Source organism: Anthonomus grandis, chromosome 5, assembly GCF_022605725.1.
Source record: "Anthonomus grandis grandis chromosome 5, icAntGran1.3, whole genome shotgun sequence".
NCBI classification, from domain to species: Eukaryota; Metazoa; Arthropoda; class Insecta; order Coleoptera; family Curculionidae; genus Anthonomus; species Anthonomus grandis.
Window position 1 is genome coordinate 28,919,316 of NC_065550.1, and position 12,453 is coordinate 28,931,768.

At 29.8% G+C, this 12,453-nt stretch overlaps 3 protein-coding genes and 1 long non-coding RNA gene across 8 annotated transcripts in view; 2 read left to right on the forward strand and 2 right to left on the reverse strand.

The window, feature by feature from the left end:
• LOC126736685 (diuretic hormone receptor-like) overlaps window positions 1-12,453 on the reverse strand; it is a 221,939-nt gene that overhangs the window by 5,754 nt on the left and 203,732 nt on the right. For all 5 annotated transcript variants that reach the window (XM_050441185.1, XM_050441183.1, XM_050441180.1 and 2 more), the window contains exon 10: window positions 1,112-1,278. In XM_050441185.1, coding sequence (XP_050297142.1) covers window positions 1,112-1,278 — 167 coding nt within the window. The remainder of the gene's footprint in view (window positions 1-1,111; window positions 1,279-12,453) is intronic.
• Window positions 3,303-3,882, reverse strand: LOC126736689 (uncharacterized). Its single transcript, XM_050441190.1, has 2 exons — window positions 3,639-3,882; window positions 3,303-3,581 (listed from the first exon to the last, which is right to left on the reverse strand). The coding sequence occupies exons 1-2, from the start codon at window positions 3,838-3,840 to the stop codon at window positions 3,427-3,429; spliced, it is 357 nt and encodes a 118-aa protein (XP_050297147.1). The 5' UTR covers window positions 3,841-3,882; the 3' UTR covers window positions 3,303-3,426.
• Window positions 4,743-5,264, forward strand: LOC126736692 (uncharacterized). The gene is made up of 2 exons (XM_050441192.1): window positions 4,743-5,013; window positions 5,070-5,264. The coding sequence occupies exons 1-2, from the start codon at window positions 4,779-4,781 to the stop codon at window positions 5,168-5,170; spliced, it is 336 nt and encodes a 111-aa protein (XP_050297149.1). The 5' UTR covers window positions 4,743-4,778; the 3' UTR covers window positions 5,171-5,264.
• LOC126736695 (uncharacterized) lies at window positions 10,295-10,915 on the forward strand. Its single transcript, XR_007660740.1, has 3 exons — window positions 10,295-10,427; window positions 10,481-10,661; window positions 10,755-10,915. It is a non-coding gene; the product is annotated as an uncharacterized LOC126736695 (long non-coding RNA).

A 12,453-nucleotide genomic window follows, 5' to 3' on the forward strand; every position in this document is an offset into this window, starting at 1 on the left:
TACACTAAAATTAAACAAAACCAAGATAAGAAACTTAATTTAGTAACATAAAATATATAAAAACAGGAATGTTGTAACGACATTGACGAAAATGCGAACCAACCAGTGACACCAGTACTACCTACACAACATAGGAGTTCAAGATAGCCCTAACTGTATCTGTGGACAAGTTGGAACACTAAATCAGATCTTATTCAACTGATTGAATTGATTGTTATATAAGATGCTGAGCAGTCATCAAAAAACTAAAGGGAATAATAAATATAGAATATATTTTAGCGAAACTTCATAATTTATAGTAGAGTACCTATACAAAAAATATTCTATAACTTTAAAAACAACATGAAACCATTTGCACTCGCTTGAATAACAAAGCATGATAACAGTTTAATGCAGGACCCATATGTATATACCTACAGCGCTATGAAAGGCATCGACAAGTAAATATTTACTCTCCATGTTTGACATATGTGACATTGACGTGGATATTGAATTTACTTTTTTTTTAATCTACAGAAAGTTACTAAAAACAGCATTTGTAGCTGTTTGAAAAAAAACTCATACCTCATTGGCTAACAGTCCATTTTTTCCCATCACAATTTTTACATACTATTCGATTGGATGAGTCACAGTTTTGCACCAAAAAAGGTTGCTTTATGTTCCTGCAATCATTTTTGCAAAAAAAATCACTTCATTGCTTCTTTTGAGGTTAGCTTTTTACTTTTCCTTAAGCTTGGCTCACTGTCCATACTTTTTCATAGAGTTATTACAGTTTCTCAGCATTTTTGCTATTTTTTTATCTACAATAATCTCTATTAAAATAAACCATGTATTCACGTTGAAAGCTGATAACACTTTAAGGATTAAATTTTAATTAAATCAGCAATGGCTGGAGTAGAGATGCTTTATGCCTATGTTTTATCTGTTTTATTTTCACGCGCAATAAAAATTAGATTTTCATTACACCTGTGACCGATTTCACGCTAAAATTGTCCAGGGACACCTCGTATAAACAACCCAAGTTAACCCAAGCTGACAAAAATCTACTTAAATAATAAATAAATCCGCTCTAATTCTACTAAAGAAATAAATCTCTTCTATGGATACATACCTTAAGCTCTCGGTTCTGGATCGGGGCGACCAGTCTTTGCTGCGGCTGCTGGATCTCAGTCGGCTCGGGCCGAGGCTCCTTTGGGTTTTCCAGTTTTCAAAGTGATGCTTCACGGTGTTTTGGACTTCTGCGTTTAGGAAACAGTAGAAGATCGCCACCATAAAACCCTGAAACCAAGACAAAAATTTAAATAAGTGAAGAAAACTTTACAACTTCCAGGGAAAATTATTGTCTGTACTAAAATGAGATACCGTGTTTGTGGTAGTTCATATGGTAGTTGTGTGATCAGCAAACTAAAAGAATTTTAAGTCAGGACAAGAAGGGAGGAAAGGTATATTTTTCCAAGCAAGTGAGTAAATTTGAAGAGAGCGTTAGACCGTAATTGAACTACCTGGAGAAATACTTTTATTTATTCCAGACACTTAGATTGGTATATAGAAAATGTCAGGTTAAAATTGAACTGAGGACGTTTTTATTTATTCCACGCACTTGAGTAAATATATAAAAAACGTCAGGCCAAAATTAAACTGCCTGAAAGAATTTTTTTTTTCCATGTAGTTGAGTGAATATAAAGAGAACTTTTAATCTGTTGTGCTAGTGGCTAGTTTAATTGTGTTGACGATTAGGTTGGATGTGTAGTCCATTAAAATCCAAGCTGTTAATACTTTTTTTTATTGCCAGCGTTTCGGCCTATATTAGGCCTTCTTTAGGACTAACAGAAATATTACAGTTTTCATTATATTCGGTATAATGTTCCACTTTATGCTGCATTTTTTGGATCATTCCATTTAGCTTTTGAGTATATCAAATTTATTAATTTCATCAATTCAAATTTATTAATTTCATTAAATTGTTTGGAGGACGTTTTTATTTAGTCCAGACTTTTAAGTAATTATATAGAAAACGTCAAGCCAAAATTGAATTCCCTGAAAGATTTTTAAAATTTTTCTCTAGGCAATTGAATGAATATAAAGACAACGTTAAGTCATAATTAAACTGCCTGAAAGACATTTTTATTTATTCCAGGCACTCGAGTGATTATATAGAAAAGGGCAGGCTTAGATTGAACTGCCTGGAAGAGGTTTTTAATATTTTTCCAGATAGTTGAGTGATTATAAAGAAAACGTTAGGTCATAATTGAACTGCCTGGAAGAGATTATTATTTATTCCAGGCACTTGAGTGATTATAGAGAAAACATCACGTAAAAATTAAATTCCCTGGAAGAGGTTTTTATTAGTTCTTCAAGTAGTTGAATAAATTTAAGGTCTACGTCAGGCCAAAATTGAACTCCCTGAAAGAATTTTTAAATTTTTTCCAAGGCAACTGAGTGAATTTAACGAGAACGTTAGGGCATAATTAAATTGTTTGGAGGACGGTTTTATTTATTCCATGCACTTGAGTAATTATATAAAAAAGGTCACGTAAAAATTGAATTAACTGAAAGAATTTTATATTTTTTTTCAGGCAGTTACGTGTTTATAAAGAAAACGTTAAGCCATAATTGAACTGCCTAAAAGACATTTTTATTTATTTCAGGCAGTTGTATAAGAAGATCGTTAGATTATACTTAAAATCCCTGCAGAAACTTACTAGCGAGCTTGCTGAAATCAAGAGAAATTAACGATATTAATGAAATGCATATACTTATTTAATAAAATATATAATATTCCTAGAAACATATAACAAAATTAACATTATAAAAAAATATTTTTAAATCTTTGAGTAATTAATCAATTTTTCTAGGCAGTTCAGGTATTTTAATTATTTAATTGACCTTTCCAGGCAGTTTAAAATAAAAAAGAACAAAAATTGCCTTAACTGATTAATGCATTGAAGTTGATAAATTGACGTAAACTAAATGATTTCAACTGCCTGGAAGGGTCAATAAAATACCTAAAATGTCTGGAAAAATTCTTTAATGATTCAAAGATTTATATAGTAACTGCCTGAAATAAACCATCTATTTTATCCAATTTAAATTGATCAAAAAGTGAGTTTATCATCCACTTGCCTGAAATATTTAAATAACAATAGCTTTTAGATATTTGAAAGAGAGAGACCACCTTAGTTTTGACACAGATCTGAAGATTGTCTCTCAATTATCTTTTTCCTAATTGGTTCAAAAATAAAGAACATCAAAATCGAGACATATCAGTGAGATAACCATAACCTAAATAAAAAATGGCGAACTTAAATCACACACCTCGTATATTTAAGACTTTATTGTTTATAGAGCTTATACAAGAAGACACGTGGGACGCATTTGAAATTTTTACATCCACCTTTAAAATACTTCCTACAAAACATTATGATATTATTGACCAGTAGTCCTAATTGGACAATGCTTAAGAGCATCAATGCACTTCTTCAAAATGGCGCAACATTTCTGATCTTTTGCGCATGTGATGTTCTTCACTTGGTCACCTTCGGTATAGTAGCAAGTGCTTGGATTACTATCTACTTCAAAACCTTCGAAACAACAAGTTTATTAAAAATTAAAAAAAATATAAAAAAGGAGAAACTTACTCTCCGTGAAAACGCAAGAGTTACAGCAACGTCCACATCGTCCATTATCAGCGGGTATTAGCACTTGGCCATCTTCGGAGCAAGAAGTGACATTTTGACAGTCCACAGTGTTACAGTCAATTGTTGCATAACAGATTGAATTTACATAGCATACAGAGGTAACGATGGCCACTAAAGTGGCTAATAACCTTCCGAAAGACATGGTGAACTATATCGGTATAGACCATTTAAACGCTTATGCCAATAATGGGGGTAATTATTTGGTTAAAAGCAATATAATTACAAAATGTTGCTGATAATATGTGGAAAGTAGTTGATTGGTTTTAGAAAGGGTGTATACAGGGTGTCTTTCAGGAATTGCATCGATGAGTTATAGGAAATGCTTTGAATATAAAAATTTGGGTCATTAGGAGATATTCCATTCAACCGAATGTGAATGTAAATAAAAATAAAAGAACATTCTATATAAGCTAAACTAACTAAGAAAGTAAATTTTATTTAAGGCGTACATGTAGGGAGTTCTGGGACACTTTAATTGTGACAAACTGCATCGAATGGTCAAATAAACAGCATTAAATAAATATAGGGGGTCAATTTAAAATTCGTAGTGAGAATATTGCCTGTAAGGCGGCATTGATTGCTTTAAATTTGTACGTAAGATTTCCAGAATTAATTCAAGTATTTTTGTATTTCTCTTATTCAGAAGGCGCCTTATTTTTTTTGCTATATTTCAGGCGCTGAGACACCTTTTTCTATAACCAACTGCGCCAAGCGGTCGAATATATAGCATCAAATGGTCGAAGATTATTACTTCACCAATCATAATGGGAATTTTGCCTGTAAATCTGCCTTGATTCCTTTAGATTTTTGAGATAGGTAAAGTCACATTTTCCAGAAATTTTTTGCTGTTTAATAATCCTTCACAAAATATTAATTTAAAGAAACATAAATTTTGAATAAAAAACAGATTTTTTATTCAAATTGAATATTTATTTAGCATTAAAAACTCCCTATTATGAATCAGACAAATTTTATATTGTTAAAAAAAAAAAGTAACGAGAAGCTAATCTCCGTCAAACACCATAAAAATATATAAATAACCCAAACAAGCTCTACATTAAAATCAGTGTCGGCCCGACCATGAACCACATTATAATCATAGGTCTCACCATAATTTCTTTGTGGCAAACCACGTTTGCAGATGATACCATCTTAATTCCTGATGATACCACGTTGATTCCCGACGATGATAACAATTGCGAAATATGGACCTGTGCTGCCACCCTGTGTCTGAATGTGCTCCCATGCCCTAGTGGGACTACTTTGGTCGGAGGACGGGGCTATTGTGGATGTTGTAATGAATGTGTTATCCCACGTAAGTATTTTTAGGGAGGAATTTTGCATCTTTTTAATTTTTTGTTTTTTTTTTAGAGTTAGGTGATCCGTGTTATGAAGACGGTATTACTAGACTGCCTACCTGTGGTAAACTGCTAAAATGTGACTTAAGGAGCAAGACTTGTGTGCAGAGATAAACCGGGAAAAATAATGCAAAATGTCATACGTTCTTATGTAAATAATTATTATTAAAAATTGTAAACTAATAAAGATTATATATACGCAATTTTATTTTTCTGTTTTTATTAATAAAAGAGTTGTAGGGTCAAATTTCAGAAACTAAAAACTTTGAAAATTGAACTGAGAATGAATTGAATTGAAAGTCATCTTCAGTCAATTTTTTATAAAGAATTCAGATATTTTAGTTTTTGGTTATTCATGGGTACCCATAAAATATGCGATCTATTAGAATCTAAAAAGAAATTTAGAAATAGGAGCATTTCGAAGTTTTTTCATCGAAAATTTTACTAGTTTTCGGGAGTAATATCTCACAGACTTAAACAGATACCATCTTTTCAATACTAGGAATCGCTTCAACCCTTCTAAAAAGGACATCAAACCTCCTAAAAACGTTAAAATACATACCTAAAAATGATATTTGGGTAAAAAACCTCAAAATTGGGTAATTTTCGACCTCAAATTTCCACTTAACGTCCGGTTTTATGTCACTTTGAATTGCCATATTTTTGAAAATAAAAAAGCTACAATTTTGCCATTGGGACCAATCAATTTAAAATATGTTATAGAAACTTAAGAAATAAAAAATAAAATTTATCGATTTTCTCCAAAAAAAATCACCCATTTTTACTACTATTTTTGTTTAATTGTTCATAAGGAATTCAGATATCTTAGATTTTGGTTATATGTCTCTCGGCTATTTATACAATTCAAACGTATAAAAAAGATTGGGTTTCCTAGAAAAAAGCCTTAATTTGACTTTAATTTAGTCACTTTATAGTGTCATATTTTAGAAACTAACTGAGATACGCCTTTGCCAATGTAACTCATCGATCGAAAAGCATTAAAATAAATAATTGGAATTAGTTGTTCTCTAAAAAACTGCCAAATTTAAACCTTTTTTTTTGATGTCTTATTTTTCCTAATGTCAACAAAATTAGGCATTGTACCAGTCACACATTTAGTTAGGAGAACAATTTTCAAGGGTCTTAAAATTGCCTTTATTGTATAAGTTATTTATTTTAGTTTATTCTGAAAAATGTTACATCTTATTCTAAAACTTTAAGCATTTAACGTTATTTTTTATTTTTTTTGCAGGAATTTAAAGAAAATTTTCAAGGGCTTGGATCTTCTAGAGTCCTGTTGTGTCTTCCAGATCTTCGAAATAACTTTTAATGCCTTTTATGAGTTTAAGGATAATGTCCAATTTATTCCAGACATTTGACGGAATTTTTTGTATCTTCTAGTAATTTGGAGAAATCTTCCATTTATTCCAGGAATCTGACGCCATTTTTACTTTCTTTCAGACTATGAAAACTGATTTCCACCCCTCCCAGAAATTTAAGGAAAGGTTCAATTTTATTCCAGGCATTTGACGTAATTTTTTTATTTCTTCCAGGAAGTTAAAGAAAATTCTGATGGTTTTCGATCTTCTAAAGTCTTGCTGTGTCTTCCAGGTCTTGAAAATGTTTTTTGATGGCTTCCTAGAATTTGACGTCAATTTCCATTTGACGTAATTTTTTGTGTTTTCCTGGAGTTTAGAAAAACATTTAATTTTACTCCAGGCGTTTATTTATTTGACGTAATTTTTTATTACTTCTAAGAATTTAAAGAAAAATCTAATAGTTTTCGGACTTCTAGAGTCTTTTTATGCTTTCCAGGACTTAAAAATGATTTTTGATAGCTTTCAGAGAATTGACGTCAATTACCATTTTAGTCCGGATATTTAACGTAATTTTTTGTGTCTTTCTGGAGTTTAGAGAAATTTTTCATTTTATTCCAGGTATTTGACGTCTTTTTTTATTTCTTCTGGAAATTTAAAGAAAATTCTCATAAAATTTGATTTTCTAAAGTCCTGGTGTGCCTTCTAGGTCTTAAAAATGATTTTTAATGGCTTCCAGGAAATTGATGTTTAATTGCATTTTATTCCAGGTATTTGACGTTATTTTTTTTTCTTCTGAGTATTTAGAGAAAATTCTCAGTTTTCGGATTTTTAAAAATGATTTTTCATAGCTTTCAGCAAATTGACGTCAATTTCCATTTTATTTTGGATATTTGACGTAACTTTTTGTGTCTTTCTGGAATTTAGAGAAATCTTTTATTTGGTTCTAGGCATTAGACGTAATTTTTTATTTCTTCTAGGAATTTAGAGAAAATTCTCATGATTTTCGATTTTTTAGAAATCATTTTTGATAGCTTCCAGAAAATTGACGTCAATTTCCATTTTATTACAGGTATTTGACCTGCTTTTTTATTTCTGTTGGGAATTTAGACAAAAATTCTCATAAAATTTGATCTTTTAAAGTCCTGTTGTGCCTTCTAGGTCTTAAAAATTATTTTTAATGGCTTCCAGGATTTTGACGACAATTTCCATTTTATTCCAGATAAAATGATAATGTAATTTTTGGCATCTTCCTGGAATTTAGAGAAATTTTTTGGTTTATTCCCGGCATTTGACATATTTTTTTATTTTTTCTGGGAATTTAAAGAAAATTCCCATAGTTTTCGGTCTTCCAAAGTCCTGTTGTGTCTTCCATGTCTTGAAAATGTTTTTTGATGGCTTCCAAGAATTTGACGTCAATTTCCATTATATTTTAGACATTTGACGGCCTTTTTATTTATTTTCCTGGAATTTAAAGAAATTTTATTCCAAGAACTTGCCATAATATTTCTTGTTTCTGCCAGGTTTGAAAAATTTTTGTCTCCGCCTTCTATAAACTTGAGAAAATGTTCCAATTTATTCCAGATATTTGACGTAATTTTTTGTGTTTTCCTGGAGGTTAGAAAAATATTTAATTTTGTTCCAGGCGTTTATTTGACGTAATATTTTATTTCTTTTAAGAACATAAAAAAAATTCTAATAGTTTTTGGACTTCTAGAGTCTTTTTATGCCTTTCAGGACTTAAAAATGATTTTTGATAGCTTTCAGAAAAGTGACGTCAACTACCATTTTAGTCCGGACATTCGACGTAATTTTTTGTGTCTTTCTGGAGTTTAGAGAAATTTTTCATTTTATTGCAGGTATTTTGACGTCTTTTTTTTATTTCTTCTGGGCATTTAAAGAAAATTCTCATGAAATTTAATCTTCTAAAGTGCTGTTGTGCCTTCCAGGTCTTAAAAATTATTTTTAATGGCTTCCAGGATTTTGACGATAATTTCCATTTTAATCCAGATATTTGATGTAATTTTTGGCATCTTTCTGGAATTTACAGAATTTTTCTTTTATTTCAGGCATTTGATGTAATTTTTTATTTTCTCTAGAAATCTAACGAAAATTGTCATAGTTTGAACTTCTAGAGTCCTGCTGAATTTTCCAGGTCCTAAAAATGATTTTTGATGGCTTCCAGGAAATTGACGTCAATTTCCATTTTATTGCAGGTATTTGAGTTGGTTTTTTATTTCTTCTGGGAATTTAAAGAAAATTCTCATGATATTTGATCTAAAGTCCTGTTGTGCCTTCTAGATCTTGAAAATAATTTTTAATGGTGTCCAGGATTTTGACGTCAATTTCTATTTTATTCCGGACATTTGTCGTAATTTTTTGTGTCTTTCTGGAATTTAGAGAAATTTTTCATTTTATTCCAGGCACTTGACGTAATTTTTTATTTCCATCAGAAATATTAGGAAAATTCTCATACTTTTTGATCTTCTAGAATCCTGTTGTGCCTTCCAAGTCTTGAAAATAATGTTTGATAGCGTCCAGGAAATTGACGTCCATTTCCTTTTTATTCCAGACATTTAAAGTAATTTTTTGTATCTTCCTGGAATTTAGAGAAATTTTCAATTTTGTTCAGGCATCTGACGTCGATTTTTTCTGTTTCTTTGGAATATAAAGAAATTTTTTATTTCATTCCAGGCACTTGACATAATTTGTTGTTTCTTTTAGGAATTTAAAGAAAATGTTCACGGTTTTCGGTCTTCTAGACTCCTGTTGTACGTTCCAGGTCTTGAAAATTATTTTTGATAGCTTCCAGAAATTTAAGGAACTTTTTCATTTTATTCCAGGCATTGAACGTAATTTTTTATTTTCTCCAGGAATTCAAGTAACATTCTCATAGTTTTCGGTCTTCTAGGGTCCTTTGCTGTCTTACAAGCCTTGGAAATTATTGTTTATGACTTTCAAAAGTTTAAAAAAACGTTTTATTTTATTCCAGAGATTTGACGTAATTTTTTTAGAATTTTCTGTAATTTAAAAAAATGTTTATTTTATTCCAGGAATCTAACATAATTTTTTATTTCTTTCAGGCCTTGGTAATTGTTTTTTTATGTCTGCCAGGAATTTGAGAAAATGTTCCAATTTATTGCAGATATTTGTTGTAATTTTTAATTTCTTCTAGGCTTTGACAATTGTATTTTACTACATCTTCCAGAAATTTGACGAACTGCTCCAATTTCATCCAGTCATTTCGCGTACAAAATTGTCAACAAAATTGTTCATGCGCACAATATATGTACACGTACGCACAGTCTTTTAATGTTCTGTCCTCGTCATGGACAAAATTTATATAGATTACTCTAAGGCATTTGATTAGGTGAAACCCCATATTACTTTTAAATAAATTAGAGCAAAAATTTAATCTGTTGTAATAAGAACTGCCTGGTTCAAGTAGTAAAAATACATTTATGCGCTTTTAAAAAAAAAATCGACCTCGGTCAATCAATCAATCAAAAAATGCTTTGTTATAAAAAATAAATGATTTCCAATTGACTCAAATACAAGCTTAGAATTTTGATATTGATTCTTTTCTTCCGTTAAAAATATAATCTACAATTAGAAATTATAAACCACATTTAGGTTCTCGTGAAAAGCATTGGGGTTTAAAATAGTTTTTCAATCAAAGAATTAAAAAAAAAAATTCATTTTATTTCAGGTATATGATTACTTTTTAAACTCTCCAGGCATTGAAGGTTTTATTTTTTACCCTATAATAGACATGTAAGGAAGGTTTTTTCTACAGTCTCTAGTTATATGGTGGTAAGTTTGAAGAAATTTTTTTTTTGGACTCAACTTGAAGAGGAACTACTGATATAGAGTGATGCAAAAACTGACAATTTGATGGTATTGTTGTTGCTGTGTTATGAGTAAAAAAGCACTTTAAATTATCTTTAAATACACTTCTAATTATTATAGGCATATTTACGCACGATTAAAGCCGTTTTAAAAGCAGTTCTCAGCCAATTTACTTTAACAGTCGTCACATAATTTTACCAGCAAAGGTACTAAAATAAATAATATTCCCTTTAAAAATATTTTACTTGTAATTTTTCAGATGTGCCGTTTTTACATGATCCCACTGCTACTCATGCTAACTGTAGCAATAAGTTCAGCTCATCAACCTATACCATGTTTGAAAATTAAGTGTTCCCCAGATTGTCCTATCCCGGAATGTCCTGAAGGAACGGTTTTAGGACGATATTCCGATTGTCAATGTTGTCCTTCTTGCGTAACACGTAAGTAGCATTTTTCACCAATGTATTTTCAAACCTTTTAAATCAATTTTTCTAATGATATTAATTAAATAATATATTTTCAAATTTTTATAGCTGAGGGGGGAAGTTGCCCAGTGGAAGACCACCCTTGCGAACTGGGTTCGCATTGCTGCAAAGAAAAATGTGTCCTGGATTCATCGTGCCCAATGAATCACTGAAGTAATTACTTTTGCTATAAACCTCGTATGTGCAAATAAATATAAATGTAAACTTTATTTAATTTGTTATGACTTGTTATGTCCTTCAGTTGTCACCTGAAAGCTTACTTTAAAGATCTATTTTTTAGAAACTAAAGAAGGTACGGCTTTATTTATTATAAAAATTTGATTATAAGATACTGATATTGAACTATTCCTTAATACCTTAAAGGAGGTTTAAGAGAAGAAGTAGACTATGTAAAGACCCAGTCCTAAAAATATTAAGAGTGAGTAGAGTGATTAAACTTGCAAAATAACTATACAATTTTATTACAATAAGACAAAACCCAGTTAATAAGGCAAAAAAATAAATAAAAACACCACTAAACCTATTATCTTTAATTCATTTCCAAGCAATGATGAAAAGTCCATTTGCATCACGTCTTTAAAAAATTAAAAGTTATGTGAATAGTGTTAAAATCTCAGTTAAAATACTAAAAATATAGAGCATTATTGATAGCTAAACCTTTAACACATATCACCAATAACAGAGAAAGGAAAGATAGAAAACTACAGACCAGTATTATTACTGTCAAATGTTAATAACATTTTCTAGCGATTACTTTTAAATTTAGTTCTTTCCAGGAACTTTAAAAATATAAAAATTCAAGAATTTAACAATCTACTCAACAATTGAACCAAGTTAAAAAAATTCAAAAAAATTTGACTTTTTGACTTCTGCATATGCTTGCTATTGTAGGAATTGAAATTCAAACCATTAAATTCATCAAAATCGATTTTTCCGGAGATGAATATGCAAAAATTTGAAATTTTTGAATAGCTGTCCATTTAATTTTTCTTAGATTTCAAAAATTCAATAATTAAAATATTAAAAAAAACTGAATTCAAAATATCAAAAATCCAAAAAATTTTTATTAATTTGCTATGGGTTTCTTACAGAAACTTTAAGAATATAAAAATTCAAAACTGTTGCAGGAAACTAAATTCCAAATTTTTTAATTTCTAACAAACAAAATATACCAGCAAGCCAAATTTGAAAATTTAAAAAATTGAATTTCTGGCTTCTAGACATTTTCCTTTGGTAGATTTTTAATTATCTAAAGAAATCACAAAATTAAAAATTCATTCCAGGAATTTTTGAATGACTGTTTATAATAACTGTCCACTAAAAATTCTATAATCTGTAGATTTTGAATTACTGAATCTCAAATAATCAAAAATCCAAAAGTTCGAATCAAATTTCTATCCATCTCTTACAGAAATTTCAAAAATACAAAAATTCAAAACTGTTTCAGAAAATTAAATCCGAAATTTTTGAATTTTTAATAAACAAACTATACCAGCAACACAAATTCAAAAATCCAAGGAATTTTAAATTTGGATTTTAGACATATGTCATTGATAGATTTTTTAAATAACTGGAAAAATTCACAAAATTTAAAAGTCATTCCAGCAATTAAAATTCAAACTATCAAATTTATTATTGAATATGCATTTAATTCATGAACTTGAATTTAATTTGATTTTTTTCCAGGGATCAATATGTAAGGATTTTGAGTTTTTGAATGACTGTCCATTTCATTTTCTTTATTATA